This window comes from Larus michahellis, chromosome Z (assembly GCF_964199755.1).
Source record: "Larus michahellis chromosome Z, bLarMic1.1, whole genome shotgun sequence".
NCBI lineage: Eukaryota > Metazoa > Chordata > Aves > Charadriiformes > Laridae > Larus > Larus michahellis.
This window is the reverse complement of record NC_133930.1, coordinates 52,799,786-52,815,904: the sequence shown is the minus strand read 5'-3', so window position 1 is coordinate 52,815,904 and position 16,119 is coordinate 52,799,786. Positions and strand designations below refer to the sequence as shown.

The 16,119-nt window shown below is 38.9% G+C and overlaps 1 protein-coding gene across 8 annotated transcripts in view; it reads right to left on the bottom strand.

The window, feature by feature from the left end:
• LOC141735770 (E3 ubiquitin-protein ligase RNF38) overlaps window positions 1–16,119 on the bottom strand; it is a 117,719-nt gene that overhangs the window by 19,924 nt on the left and 81,676 nt on the right. For 6 of the 8 annotated variants that reach the window (XM_074568904.1, XM_074568905.1, XM_074568906.1 and 3 more), the window contains 4 exons: window positions 12,069–12,262; window positions 6,885–7,098; window positions 5,271–5,438; window positions 728–898 (listed from right to left, as the gene is read on the bottom strand). In XM_074568904.1, the coding sequence (XP_074425005.1) occupies window positions 728–898; window positions 5,271–5,438; window positions 6,885–7,098; window positions 12,069–12,262 (747 nt within the window). Of the gene's footprint in view, window positions 1–727; window positions 899–5,270; window positions 5,439–6,884; window positions 7,099–12,068; window positions 12,297–12,938; window positions 15,024–16,119 lie in introns of those variants that run through there. The other 2 variants (XM_074568908.1, XM_074568909.1) reach the window with 2 other exon arrangements.

Genomic DNA, 16,119 nt, shown 5'->3' with positions numbered 1-16,119 from the left:
TCTAGTCAGAGGGGCAAATAAATGGACATGAATATACAGATAATCCCACAGCAAGAGCTGTAGGACAGATATGAAAAACTAATTTTCCCCAAAATCCAAAACAGGGTCACGTTTTCCCATGTTTGCATAGTTCCTATCACTAAGCCAAGCCTACTTAAGCAGAAGGCTTTCGTTCGTAAAGTGAATAACTTCCGTAAGTGAAAAAAAAAGAAAAAGGGGAAAGGAAGACTGTGGACTCCTGAATATGTCTTAGACAACATAAGATCATTATCTAAGGAAAAGCACTGGTCATTTAAAAATTAACTGAGAAGTCATACAAAAGAAACATGTAATGAAAGTAATATTCTTTGCTTTCTTCTCTCTATGCTAAGCTTTTCTCAGAGATCTCTACAGCACTACACAACCTCCTCTGGATTCTCTTCTGCTTCCTGGGAAAGAAATACCTGAAGGAATAGTTGGTGAAGCAAATACACATCTTTTTGTCAGAAGTAAAGGCCTACGGAGAAACAGCAGACAACAGCTGATAAAATCTGAAGAGAAACACGGTGAACTTTAAAATTACATTTTCATCTTCACAGTAAGTGGCTACAGACTTCCTAAGGAAGCATAAGTGCAAAAACTTATTACTTTAAACAAGATCCTTCCGTTTCCTCAGTCAGGTATCAGCACTATTTTCCCGTCCAGCCCCACCAATTCTATGCAGAGGGGAGTAAGAAGCATTACTTACCGACCGCGACTGCTGTGCTTGGAAAGGAACAAATTGTCCTGGAGGTGGCAAGTGAGGAGGATGGTGAGTAGAGATATGAGGAGGATGCAAAAGGAATGGGTCACTAGAAATGAGGGGTGGAAATGCAGCATATGGTACTGGTAGGTGCTGGACTGAGCACGCCTGAAGCATCTGAAAGAAAATGAAAACAGCATATTTTTGCCTCTACCACAAACAATCCCTATTAAACATTCTATATTTGTTATGGAAAGATACCATTACAACAAAGCAGTTCTCTTGCCTCCTTGGAAAAACCTCCCGAACACAATAATAACTCATTCAAATACACAAGGAACAGTGATTAGTACAAAACAGGCTCTAGAAGTACCATAGTGTGACACCTACTAGGTGCAAAGTAGCTCTCACTTCTCCTGTTGTCAGTGGGAGTTACGGTTTTCAATACTCTAGCATTAGACAGACTCCTAAGATACAAACAGATACATTTATCCTAGTTGATTTTATTTTCCCCACGTATTATCTTCAAAACAACATACCAAAGCAACGGCCTTGCAACCATTTTAAGCTCTAGATGGAGCTGAGGGACTCCCAGCTCTCAGACTGTGCCTTAAAACCTCTGTTCCCTCATATATTAAGAATAATTCATAAACTCTGCTCAGTTCTGCACTTTGAGGGGAGCCTCATGCTCTGAAGGTGGCTCCCGAAGTGACAGCTACTGTGGGAAATAGCCCATTTTCTCTCCTCTTTGAAATTCCTCATACAAAAGCAACTTTGGCACTAAAGTGTGAACAGTAAAGTGATGAAGGCACTGCAGAGGAGCAGGGATGTACTTTGTGGAAGTGTTCAGTTTTACTTCTAACTGTAGATATGGAGGAACAAGAAAATGGACATTCTCTTTTTCTTGCTCTTTGATCCATCATCAGAACATTGGATGGATGTAACATCTAACATGTTACATTTTTGACAATTAAAAGAGCAATTAATAAGATACCTGTTATCAAACCTTATGAAGAAAGATGATCCAGTTCTGAGCTCTCACTTTTTTTTTTCTATTTAGTCATGTCACACAACATATACTGTACATAAGGACCAGAATAGGATAAAATGCTAGAGATCTAGTTTAACATCAGATTACAGTAGTGGAGGTGGAACTATCACCTCAATTTACTGTGATCATGACCAAACATAAATCTTTACATACACTGAACAGTAGCAGATTAATTTGATCTGACTACTGTTTTTTCTTAAATACTGACTATTCTTCACCCTCAGCTACTACCTCATTTTTCTAAAAATGAAATACAACAAGCAAGTGCCACTATTGTTAAGATACATTTTTAATGGTATTTTATTAAATAGAAAACTGTTTTCTGAAATAGCTGAAGATAAATTTGCAGGTAGAACATCTGTCCTGGTTCCGGTGGGGATAGGGTTAACTTTTCCTGGTATTCCATGCCATGGAGCCACGCCCACCCTGAGCTGCCGGGGGAGGGGGCAGGAAGTTGCTGCTTAAAAGCGGGCTGGGGCGTCCGGGGTCCGGCCGGTCGGCGAGAGGCGGCGGTTCCGTAATCGCGTTTGTATATTCCCCTATCCGTGTTGTTGTTGTTGTTGTTGTTTGCATGTTCCCTTTGCTGTTCTGTTAAACTGCCTTTGTCCCAACCCAAGAGTCTTGCCTTTTCTTACGATCCTTCCTGTATTAGGAAGGCACGTGCGAGCGGCACGTGGTTCTTTGTTGCCATCTGAGGCTAAACCACGACAACATCACACAGTGTTCTTTAAAATAGGAGATACTCTGGGAAACACATTAGAAAAGGTTTCATCTGAAGATTCTGTATGGTAAAGATTACCATAGATCCAATATGTGTTTGGAACAATCTGTGCTCTGCTCATGCCACTTTTTAAGTTAGAACAAATGAGGCTGCATTATCTTTCAAGCGGAAAGAAACAAAAACTACCTGTTCATTAATTCAGGCTTTTGGAAAACAACTGCTGTTTGAACACACGCTTTCAAGAAGTTTTAATACTGCTAAAGGTATTTCATAAATGACATTTGTTTATTTTATAGTTGCATATGCAGTGAGAGAGACAAATATTGTGACAGTAACAAGGGATACTGGGAGGTTCACAGATGAAGCTGGTGAGCAAGCTGACATGCTGGAGGACATTGCTACCTTTCAGATGTAATTTCATAGGCTGGAGAAACTGGCTGACAGGAACCATGTGAAGTTCAACACAGGCAAATGCGAAGTCTGGCACTGGGAGATAATAGCTCCATGGAGCAGAACGTTTTGAGATTGACTGGTTGGTGAGCAGATTTGCAGAAAAAAAAGTTAGGTTCTGGTGTACATGTCAAATAGGAGTACACAAGAGACACAGTGTACACCTGCAGTCAAAAAGGCATCGTGCATGCTGGTGCATTGCTAAGAACGTAACTAGTGGGTCCAGTGAAGTGATTCTGCCCCTTTATTTGGAAGTTGTGAAACTGCATCTGAAGTCCTGTGTCCAGTTTTGGCCTGCCCAGTGCCAAAGAAAGACACTGACATACTGAAATCAGTCCACTAAAAGACAGCATGATGACCAGGAGCTCGGAGCACACTGCATAAAAGAGGCTGCAGAATTTGATTTGTTCTGCCTTAAAAAGAGAAAACTAAGCAAAGACCTCACCACTGTTTTTAGCTACTTCATGAGAATGGACAGGTAGGTAGAACCTGACTCTTCCTTGAAGAGCAAAGAGAAAGGACAAGGACCAACGGGACCAAGTTGCAGCAATGAAAATTCAATCAGATACACAGAAGAAATTCTTCACCACAAGGGCAGTCAAATAGTGGAGCAGAGGCTTAGAGGGGTTGTGAAATCTTGGTACTGCTTTTAGGAGGTGACCACCAGATGACCTCCAGAGCCCCCTCGTAACTTACATTATTCCACAGTTCTGTGACAAATTAGAAGAAAGCATAAAGTCTGCTTGCTGATGTTACATAAACTCAATCTTAATTGTTTATATTCTCTTGTACTGCATCCATTCCCTGAACACACCTGATTGACTGTTGTACGTTCAATTCAAACAATCTGGTTGGAGCTTTACTCCCGTATATATTTAAAGGACAGCTGCATTGTTGAATTATAAAACATTTTATGAATTGCACAGATAATATACCTGTTTAAAGCAGAGGGTAAGATTATTAGCATCTGTTGCTTGGCTTTCCCTAAGCCCCAATATAGTTTTAGTTTTTCCTCTGTTGTTGTTTCTTAGGACATGTTGCTTTCTTGCCTTGCTGAATTTACTATGCAAGTATTGTTCCAGTCTCTGGGTACTCAGTCTGAGATTGCTTTGCTCCACTAACACCACGACTAAATAAAAGAAAAAAGTTGTCTCTCATCCTGCCTCAGGTATACACACTGACTCAAGTAACAGATTTTCACCAATCTGAAAGGTAAGGGGAAATATTCCACAATGGCCAGCTGTACGCTGCAGGCCTTGTTGTCTCTCACGGGGATAAATGGCACCTGGACAAGATGAATGCAAATTACCCTCACTCTTCAATGAGCCACTTAAAGAAATAGGTGGTCACATCAAGCAGTTTGTTTCAGTGTCATAGGCTTGTTCAGGCCCTCAGGTCACAGCACGTGCAACAGGGAAAGTTGTTACACACTGCTGGCAAATGCACAGCTGGCAGAGACCAACGTTTATACCAATATTATAAACAATTACTGGACACTATAAGTAGTATTTATGTATGATATTACAGATTTATACTAGAAAAACGGGAAGAAAAAAAGGTGTGACTCTTCCAGCAGGTTCTGCAACCTTCATTTGTACTGCTGAAATTTCTCAGGGTACATTTCTTCAGCTCTGGTGCCTGTTAGAACCTAATGATTAAATTTGAACAGAATGGTAGCATCAGAATGTTATGACCTGGAAAGTGGTATCTCTGAGCTCATAAATAATTTCTGAGAAACCAGTTCAAATTCTTTCAAATTTAAAGCCAGCAAATTAGCCAGTCAAGGCATTTTATTTTAATCCCAGAAAATGATAGAGAGACATCATTATTAAAAGATATTTTGATTCATCTTATGAAAGCATTTTGAGACAGAAGAGTCTTCTCAGCTTTTAGTAATCTTTCAGGATCTTATTACTTCTCTGAAGAAATCTGACTTTGGAATATCAGACCTTTTTGTATATAACCAATCTCTTAACAAAGTCTCTACTAAGATTTTTTTTCCTAGGTGAGCTGCCTAATAAAAGCATTAGAAACCTTCCTCTTACTATCTGAAAATACGCAAAATAACTGCTGATAAGAAGTGAGTTAATAAACTAGCATTTAGTTTTAATTAAAAACCACCAGGACTCTAAACTATAAACAGTAATACTCTATTAGGTAAGTGCTATATGCTTACCAGCTCTAAGGCCTACATTGCTATGCTACTGCAATTAACCATAGGGAGAAAATAATGCCTATTTCCAACACAACTAAAGCCACAGAGACACTGAAGCTCCAAGTTCCGGTGTCTAAGACTGACGCTGGTGTAATTACAGAGACTCACTTACTGGGGGAGGCACACTGCAAACTGGAAGATGCTGCCCACTGAAAACCACTGAGCACCCTGGGACCTGCGGCGTGCTGCAGGCTGGGATGTGCTGGCCTGTGCAGAGTGGTATCCCATGCGGAGCCACCGTTGTCACTGTGTATGAGACAGGAACTGTGCCCTGATGGATCTGTAGCAAAAGGAAAAAAAAATATATTAATAACTTACTGTGAACTCTTAACAGTGTTGTACAGCACAATGAGTAAGATAACAAGCTCTTACCTACATGTCAGAAAAAAAACATATTCACAATTAAGGTGTAAAAGGAGGCACATGCTTTTAATTCCTGTTCGTTAAAATATTCTTCTCAATGGAATATTACTTATTGATCAGTGTTTTTTTGGAAAGGCCAAGAGGGATCTCTCAGCTTAACACGTTAAAACTTCAAAGGCACCTTAGAGTCATTCAGAAGCCTCTCAGACTCTATTAAGCCTGCCCCTCCACATACTAAGTTTATTCCTTACAAAGTAAGAAGGCAATAACTCCCACATAAAAGCTAATCTACGAGTAGCTAAAGAATCTTCTCAACTATGAAAGGACTGATTTAATAATAATTCGGACTTGTATCTTTAAAGAACAAGAAAATTGTATCAATTTTCTTTCTTCGAAAGAGACCAGTCTCTTGATTCACTCTCAGATCAACACTCAAGCTAAGTCTCATAACCTAAATGTAACAGAACAGCTAACCTGCAAGCTGAAAAGGAAAAGTAAACATAACTATGAGGTAGCAGACCCTAAGTATCTACATATATACTAGGAAACAGGCCCACTTAACCCAGTTTTCTAGCTAGCAATATTCCCTAGAATTTAATCATCCAACTAAGAGTCAAAGGTATTCTGGACTTACAAATTTTGTTTTTAAAAACAATAAACAAGAAATCTCTGATGCTCTGATAAAACTGCTCCCATGTCAGGGAGCACAGATTAATAAAAAGTAATTATTTCAATGAATCTTCCTCTTCCTTCATGATCTCCTAAGATGGAACCTGCTTGCTTAAAATGGAACAAGTGAAAACAGCTCATTAGGAAGGTGAGAATGAATAACAGCAGCTAAGGTTATGTGAATAGGACAACTTCTTTTACAGGTCCTCAATTAATGAATTCTATACCAATTGCTGTTGCAGAGGGGAGTTATTTACTTTCAGGACTGACCACATATCTCATTTTTTTGTGTCATTTAAGGAGCAGTTGATTAGGCTTGGATGGCTAATTTGGTTATGCAACAATACTATCATGAGTTGTGCTGTCATGTAGGCAACTAATTACAGGCATTGTGAATTCTACTTCTAAATAATGTATTTTAACTATTTAAAGACTTCTAAGCTAAGGAGAGGTATTTCACGTGAAACAGAATACATTCTTGATTATCATATCACATCTTTATCCCATTAAATTAACTTCAGAAGCATTTCAAAGGTTTGAGCCAGAGGCCTACAGAACTATGCCAATACATGCATTGACAAATTATTAAATAAAAATCTTCTTAAAAATCTAAAGTCTGGACTTTTTGGTTTTTCACTGCCAACAGAATCCCCACTTCTTCAACATCCTTCTGCTTGTACTCTAAAACTCTTACCTGATCATGAATGTCAACCATCACTGCGTTCTGCTGTGGTGGATGAGCAGCTGGGTGCAACATACGAGGAGATACATTCGGTGGGTGAAAGGCTCGGGGCTCTTCTATTGCTTGCTGCTGTCCATAGGAGAGATGGTGATAGTTTTCATCCTGGCTAATGGAATTATGCCTAGACAAACGATCTCTCCTTGCTCTGTGACGTCGAACAGGAGGACTGGAAATATATTAAAAAAATTAGAGATTACATAAATGACACAAATCCTTCTTAATAACTCGAGTATCAAGAAAATTTTTACATTGGAAAACTTTACTAGAACAGCTTTATTAGATTGGAATAAAACTTCCTACTGACAAAACTGCTAGAAGCCTTAGAGTTGACACTTTTTTCAGTACAAAAGTGCTTAACAGAGCATAGCTTAATGCTGTCAAGGAAACTAGAAGAAAAATTATGTAAATATTAACCTGTAAAAAAAAATGGCACTTGGATTGCAAGACAAGTGCTCAAATGTCAAGATAGCAAACTTCAAGAGATTTCTGTGCGTTTATTCTAGGTAAAAATCCTCCATTGCATGATTGCAGATTTCCCCAGGGTCCTTGCTCCAACCAGGCCACAGAATGTTGCTCACTTAGTGACGGCAGACAAAGCAGTAGACTCCTCTGAAGAAACAAATGAATTTCTCAGCTCTCACATGTTCACTACATAACCAAGTACCTCATAGAATTCTCTCCAGAAGATCACAGGAAATTGTGATTGTGGCAATCTTCCTTTTTCAGAGTGGAGAACTGTTGTGTAGATTGATTTTGACCAGAGCATCCACTTTTTTTGAGCAACTGATCTACAGGCATAGGATTTGATTTTGTATTCTTATATAATTGTGTGCATGTTCTGAGCAGAGCTGCTACTACCTTGAGCCAAGACTTCTGTAAATCAGATCAGCGGTTCAGGCTCAACACTCAAGAAAATAACGCACACATAAGTAACAAACTCACTATTAGAGGTTTTGATTAAGTCACTTCTCACTTATTTGGAAGGAGAAAGAACTGAAAAAACAAAACCATCCTCCAGTACTTTCAATACATGTCTTTCAATTTCCACAACACATAAATTACAGGTCCCAGAGGCAACAGCAAATTCAAGCTACATGGGACAAAATGGGTTTCCCCACTTACAGAACAGGCTGAAGGAACCAAACTGCAGAGAAGAGATAAGAAGGGTCAGTGACCATTAGAACACGTTCTCTCCAACAGTGTGTGAAAACAACTTAAGATTCTTCACTCTATTCCCATTGCTATTACCTAATAAATATCAAATAAATCTGAAACCTGTTGGCAAATCTAGACATTCCTCAAGTTGAGTCCAACTTTTGTGCCGCGTGAAAACTGACATACTCTGGGGAAGCAGGAGCATATTACCAGCTATTCAGATTCTACTGTGAGTATATGACACAACATCTCAAGCCACTGCTTTTCTGCCCTACTTCTCAGGAATGTTATGCCATTATTGCCTTTCTTAGAACTGAAACAAATGCTAATTCACAACAGGTCAGACAGAAGGCATAATGCCAGATTGTAACACAGCATTCTTAATAACAAAAAAAACAAACCCAACCAAACAAAAAAATACATAGTCTTCTTTATCTTTACAAATTACTATGTCAGAACATACAAGCCGTGTTTTCTTCTAAGCACTGTCAACCTAAATTTGCAGTCATACTAATGTATTTGTCTTAATTCCAGTCTCCTTTCCCAGAGTTTTTGTTACATCTGCATCTACTTATTACTAGTATGATATATCTGTCACATTCTCATTAGATAAAACTTGTATATATGATTTCTAACCACAGAGATATTAACGCAAAAGACACTCTATTTTTTGAGTACTAAGATTGCTTTTAAGTTGCTATTTCCTGCTATGTAACAGAAATGCTCTAAATGCTTTAACATAAAATGTCTATGCAAGGAATTTCATTTGGAAAAGCAGCAGGAACAAAAGAAAGTTACAAAAGACTGCTCCAACGCTTTGGAAGAAGAACAGAAATTCTCTGCCTGCCACCAGCACTTAAACAAGGTAGCTTCTCATAAAACTGCTCTTACCCCTGTCTTTGTTAGAAGGTCTGTCTTTACTTTTCTATGAACTAAGAACTATGAGAAAACAGAGCCAGCAAAACTTCTGGAGTGTTTTTTAAAATGCATGGAGTATCATTCTCTTGAAAAATCAAAACTGGATTTTTTCCTATGCAGAGTTATAAAGAAACTATACTTTTCATACATCAAAATTCAGAGCACCCGGATACACAGCTCTACATGCTTCCTGAATTACTGGAATTGTCTTCAGAAGAATTGTCAAGACATGGGTCTAAACTATTATTTAACATCAGTAACAAACTTGTGCTCAAAGTCTTTTAAAAAAATATCCACCAACTCCTCTGGTTCTACATGCACAGTATTAACATGGTAAATACAAAGTTAAAACAAAGAGACAACAAAGTGGTGAAAAAATGGCAGGAATTCCTACCCTCAGGTAGGAAGAGCCATTGAAAGGTATCTATAACTGCAGAGTTAGTATTTGAAGATCAAAGTACCTTCTAACAAGGGTGATTTCTTTGCAGTAACACATTCTAAAATCCTGTTATGGTTCAGAATTACATTCCAGACAAGGAGGAAAGGAAGCACAGATTGAAAGGTGAGGCACAGCAATGGTACAGTTCTCCTCACTTCACAATGACTGGTAAAGACAAATTGCAATGGCTTTGTGTTTCATATAGGCATGCATTATGCTTTTACATTCACAATTTATCTGTACTCAAAGTAGCTGGACAAAAATAACATCTTTCTGCAAATTCATACCAGAAGGCTACCTTTCTAAAAGTAGTATTTATTTGCTTACAATGAATCTGAAAAAAATACAACGAACTAGGGCACTGTTGTCCTAGGCCTTGTACAAAATCCCTGATAAAAAGAGATAAGGTCTAAATAGTAACTTAGATAATGGAAAAAATGGCCAACAAAACACCAGCACAGCCTGTGCTCACCAACAGGAGTGAACTGGTAGTACAAAACAGTTAGTGCTATTGATGTTGGGTAAGAATGATGTCTACACTACCCAGACTTCAGAGGTTTTGTTTGCACTTGCCCTAATCTGTTCCCTTGAGCTGAATGACCATTTGGACCTGGAATGCACGTTTCATCTTACCTTCATCTGAAAACTTCATTAACTCTGAGACCCCTCTGAGATGCGAAGAAATAAAACAATGCAGGGAAAACAGGAAATTTGCTTCAAAAGCACATGCATAACCTCATCTAAAGCATTAATAACAGATGCACTCACAATGATCTTAAGGAATCAAGCTTTCATACGTGACAGTGGTTATTAGTTCTGACGTAGCTCCAAAGCATTCTAAGACTCAAAAAGACTCCTGTAAAATAAAACATGTATGTGTTGTTCTCCCTAATGATCCTGTCCTAGGAGAGGAGACTGGGTGTAGTACTATTCTGGAACGGACCTAGAGGCAGCTCAAATGCAACAGCGCACCCAAGCTAACAAATGCCCTGACAAGTGCATGGAAACAAAGCGCTGACACATTTAAATGTCTCTGATTAGAGCAAAAGCAGGTATTATTACCCAAGAGCAGGTGAGCTGGCCCTAGAAAGAGTAATGCTTTGTGTCCACAATGCTGCAACCAACCTAACAACTCTTGTCAGACTGTGAAGATGGATCTGCACCGAGGTGTCTCTCCATTTGCAGCACAGTTTACTTGCAAGCCGCAAGCTGCTACCTTGGTAACACCTGACTGCATTTAAGTGTCAGACACTTGTTCCATGCATGTTCGTCTCCTACACTTTCCACTCTTCTCCTTCATCCCACAGTATATCCAAACTGTCTAGATTCAGCTTGTTAAGCACGCTACTTACTCTGGAGAAGATGTTAATGAAGACTGCAAAGAAATCTGTGTAGGCTGGCTGGACACCAAACAAAAATGGCCAAATGCAGGACATTCTAGGCATCTCAGTTCAAACCATTTCAAGGTAAAAACCATTTTGTGGACTAAATGCCCCTGTAGAGCATCCCTGTACCAAACTGTACAAAAGGCCTAGTCTTCTGTCATCTCAATATCCTGCAAGTTCACAATTCAAGCTCTTTCTTAAGTTTGACAAGCTGTTTTGACAGCTGTGTATTTTTAATGCCAGCTTTCAGATTCACAGACTTGAAGTAAAGATACAAACTAGCACGTTTTAAAGTCTCTTGCCTCACAACTACCTGACTGATACTGGCTGAAAAATTAGATTTGTGGGATTAGAAGAAAACCAGTTATATATTTCTTAAATCTAGTATTTTACATTCATGAAAAAACACAGACACTTCAATTTTAGTACAAATCAAGTACAACACTAATTTCTCAGAAGCAAACAGACAGACATTGTGTTTTAACTTGCATTAGATGACTGGAGGGAGATGTGAGGCAACGAAAGCTTCTGTTTTGGATAATTAGTTTAACTAGAATAGTAAAGTAGTCTGTGGTTTTATGCTTTCCTATACTATCACCCACCTAGGCACCAGTTCAACCTGGCCATTCAAATCTCCAACCTGGCCATACAAATCTCTACTCTTCCATGACCATTTTAACTTCTTCCAAAATCTCTGCTTTGAGAGGTTAATGAGCCACAAGCTAAAACCAACATGAAAATCTGACTCCTATTACCTGTGAATCACTCACCTCAGCAACCATTTGAAACTATGTTAACTTCTTCACTGTCCCCAGTCAGTACCCCTAATCTTTAGATTGTTTTTATGTACGAAAATAATTGTGACTGCAGTGAAAATTATAGTACTAAATCAATAACTCTTAATGTCTTTAAAAGTACCCCGAAGAGAAAGATTTTTCCTCACATTCTTCTAAATGCTTACTGCTCCAGTGCAGAATGAAAAAGAATCAGCCCCATAATTTAAAATGTTAATGAACTCTCCTTTCCCCAAGTTGACTATTCACACAAATGATGGGATGATGCATCAACCTGAGTTACTTCCAGTAACTTTTCAGTTACAACTGTAATAACTTAAAGCTAAAAGAAAACGTTAACACATTTACCATGTATGATCTAGTCAGTGCTGCCTGAAATACATCTCCCTTGAGCTGAAATCATGAAGAGTAAGAAATTATTTCCCAGTCTACATAGCTTGCTTACCTCCTCCTGTTCCGTGCAGGTGTGTTGCATCGTTCCCCTGAGAAGTGGTGTTGGTTGGTCCGAGCCAAAGAAGGCTGCCTGTTTGATGTCATCTCCCATGGTCGCATTGGTGGTGATGGGGCTGGTGATGCTGCTGTATAGTCAAAGACTGAATGGGAAAGGCGTTGCCGCTTGGGACTAGGACTGTCTTCACTCTATGCCAGTGCAAAAAACAAGACAAAACCAAAACTGACCTCCAGATGAGTGAATTACAATCCATACTTCAGTACTGCAGGTAGCATTAGGGGTGACTTATTGAAGACTGCACTAAAACACCATGAAATTAAACATCTGCAAGCTGTTGCCTCTTTATTATCTTTATAACACAATTTGTGATGGCTCCCTATTAAGATTACTAAATTTTAGCAACATTAAAGGATAAAAATTCTAACACCCATGTAAAATCAAAGTATACCAGAAAAGAGAACAACATGAAGGAAATACTTCCCTCCTGTGCTGGCATTTATAGGCTACAGAAGCATAAAAACATGTATAAGCACAGTCTTCACAACAATGGAATCCAGTACATGTCAGTTAGCAGATGTCATACATAGCTTGTGCTCTGTATTGCGACCCTTTCCTCTCAAGTCTGTACTTACATAGCTAATCAGACATTTGCTCTGTACTGCAGCCTATTTTAATTCTGCTAGCTCAGCACAGAGGTGCTTCTACTTATTAGTATAATGATGGTCATTGAAAAGTACTTACACATAAACTGTAAAAAAAAACCTAATCACCCATCTCTGGTTAAGTCTGTGTGCTTCACTAAAATTCTGCAGGGACTAAATAGTGTCTGAAATTTTCAGTGCTAGTAATATGAAGGCCATTTACCTCCAAATAATGTTCTCCCAGTTGGTTCCAAACACAAGTGACTACCTCTCCTTTTCACTGTGTGTCCATGCTACTGAACCATTAAATAGAGATGTTATTCTCCTCAAAAGTTCCCATGGATGTCTCTGAATCCAGCAGCAAATGCAATAAATGTCCCTCCCCTTCATCCCACCATTCTGTCAAAATTGTAACACATCCTGCTGTTAACAAGCATAACAACTTTAAATGTAGAAAAATACAGCTGAACACACAAAACCTAAAAGCAATGTATGAACTACTACACTGGATCAATCCTTCAGTCCAAACATCACACAGACTTCTCTGACAGAACACTTGTGGTGCAAGCCAAATCCTCGTGTTTTGCTGCTCTCCAGCTTGTCCACTTGCTCCACCACTTCCTTTTCAGTCCACCACAGCGTTATTTCAATTAAGTGAAATGACCCCAAATTCACATTTAATTGCAGATGGCTGACGCACAGAAAACTGAACTTGTCTTCAAGAGCTTTTGCTTGCTTGCCCTTGCTTCAAGGGCAATTCCTAAACTGCCCCTCTCAGAGCCTGGTAACCCACAGATTTGTTAGAGATCTTATTTCAGATTTACTTGTAGGCTAGACTATGGACCTCTTCTGGTTCTTCACTTTATAGGGGCCTTTTCATTTTCTGAACACTATCCGTTGCTTCTTGGTAGCTTACCACTGACATATAGCTTGTCCTCCAGTGTTTTTTCCAGCACAAGCACACTGTTTTTTAACACCTAAAATTTTGTCCAGCTGTCTAAGAGAAAAAAAAGGTATTTTTCCTCTCTTTTGACTTATGGCCTTTTTAACTAAATTTCACCCCTTTTCAGTGAAATACTTTGACACAAATTGCAGTTTTACCCTACTATACCTTATCTCAAGCAGTCACCAACATCTCAAAACGACCAACAACAAAAAGCACCAAAAATCCACCAAACACATAAATATAAAACAAATGGGGGTGTCTATTTTTAATTCTACATCTGATAATTTCCTGTCATGGTTTTGGCCAGATTGGCCAATCAGAATGACAGATGGCCCTCCCCCCCCTCTCTCCTCAGCGAGGAAAGGAAGATATAAGGAGATTTAGGAGTTTAGAAAAAGAACTAAACTACTTTAATGAAAATAATAATAACTAAGAAAATAGTAAATAATAATAGAATAATAAAAATTAAAGAAAAAAGTATACAATATATACAAAACACTATCCAGCTCCCAGGATGATGACTGCATCGCCAGCAGACACAGGGAAAGTCCCAGACTGGAGTCAGTGATGGACAGGAGCTGAATTCTGGAACTAGAGTCAGGAATGCTAAGATTGGGATCAAAGGCAGATGAACAGACAGGGTCCTCCTCAGACATCGGCCCTTGAAGAAAAAACGAGCCACAGCCACCTTGCCCCTTTGATCCCTCAGCTTTTATACTGTGCGTGATGCACTGGGATGGAATACCCTGCTGGTCAGTTTTGGGTCACCTGTCCCGTCTGCTCCTCCCTGCAGGTGGGACCCCTCTACGCTTCTCCCCTTCCCACCCTCTAACGGGGCAAACAGCGAAGTTAGCTGACCTTGGTTGTTATAGCAATAAGTCTAAGCAAGAGCCTCTGTGCATACCGTTCCTTGGTATAATCAGGTCTTATCACTCTGAGAGGGAACAGTTTCTGAACAATATGCTGTTAATTTCAGACTTCAGTCAGTTAGAAGAGGCCCAGCTAAAAAGTAAAATTACAAATCAGAAAATTGGTTCTGTTTTACCTCAAACCAGGACATTTCCTTAGGGAAACAAGCTGATGATGCATGTATCTGCTTGTTGCTCAATCTCTTTTGAACTCCTTAACCAACTCCACTTGGATTTTATAGAGAAAAATAGATCAAAAGACAGGTATGCACCTGAGGGTTCATGACAGTAGATGTCCAAGTAAAGGATGACTCTTACAGAAGGCTGCCTGTCCTCAGGAGCTCAACAGTAAAAAACTGGGAAATATACCTGAGAAATGCCTTGAGTGCAAGTTGCATATTGCTAATATTTAAAGCATTCTCTGGGACTACTGCTTTTTACAACCATTATGCTGTGTATTTTTCTCCTGCCAAGCAGGCAGCAAGAATAGAATGTCTGGCAGCTATCAAGAACATTGTATCTAGCTTTTAAATAATACGGTAAAAGCACTACCTTATTATTATTAATAAGGTAAAAGCACTACTCATTCTCATTTCTGTACTCTATAAGCTCTCAGTGTTATGGTAATAAGGTGATTAAAGAATACGCCTATTTGTAAAATATCCTTTAAAGAAAACATACTAAAAAAAAATTGTTTGTTATACTTCTATATGTTTCTTGTAATAATTTTTTGTGTTTTATCTAAATGCTGTTCCACTTCATTTGGGAAAAACCAGATATTTTCACCAAGACAACATCCTTTGAGGTTTTTCTTCTCCATTCTCCTTTTCCAGACAAATTATAAAGGTTGCACACACACATAGATGATCAACCACTACAGAAGGGAATTATTACCAAAAGAGTTGCTACCAATATCTGAAAATCACTCTCCTCTCCAACCCTCTGCATATTCCCACTTAATGGTCCTGGGAAGTACAAGAAACTATTCCACACCCTCAGTCTCAAATTTAGGGAATAAGCTACATCCAACCCGCAGCCCATGAAGACCTGTATTATAAAAGTAAACTAATACTTTAAGATTATTTTCAAGTGTAGCATTTTCATTAGAAGGTTTTACACAATAAGCACAATCTGATGGGTATACCCTATATAACCCTACCAGGCTGACTGGAAATCTGCAGCTGCATGTTTCCTCTTCATGAATGCATACTGAGAAGGCAATGATTCTTCCCATGATACGAACTGGTAAATGTGAAAGTTTATAAGCATTTTCAAATTTAACTATAGGCATCTAATGGGCTAGTAAACTGAGCATTTTGCATACCCTACCTGCAAAGGATCTATACGCTCCAACAACAATGATCTGATTCACATCCCAACATTTCTACTACTCTGATCATACCTACAGTACTAGTAAGTTCTTGGGCTGAACAGTCAGTTGTGTCCAGGACTAAGCTCATTTCAGTACATTATACACCTCAGGTCTAGTATGTTCTGGAAGAGCTGCGCCCCATGATCCTAGAACCATGAAAAAGAAAGTCACATATGTG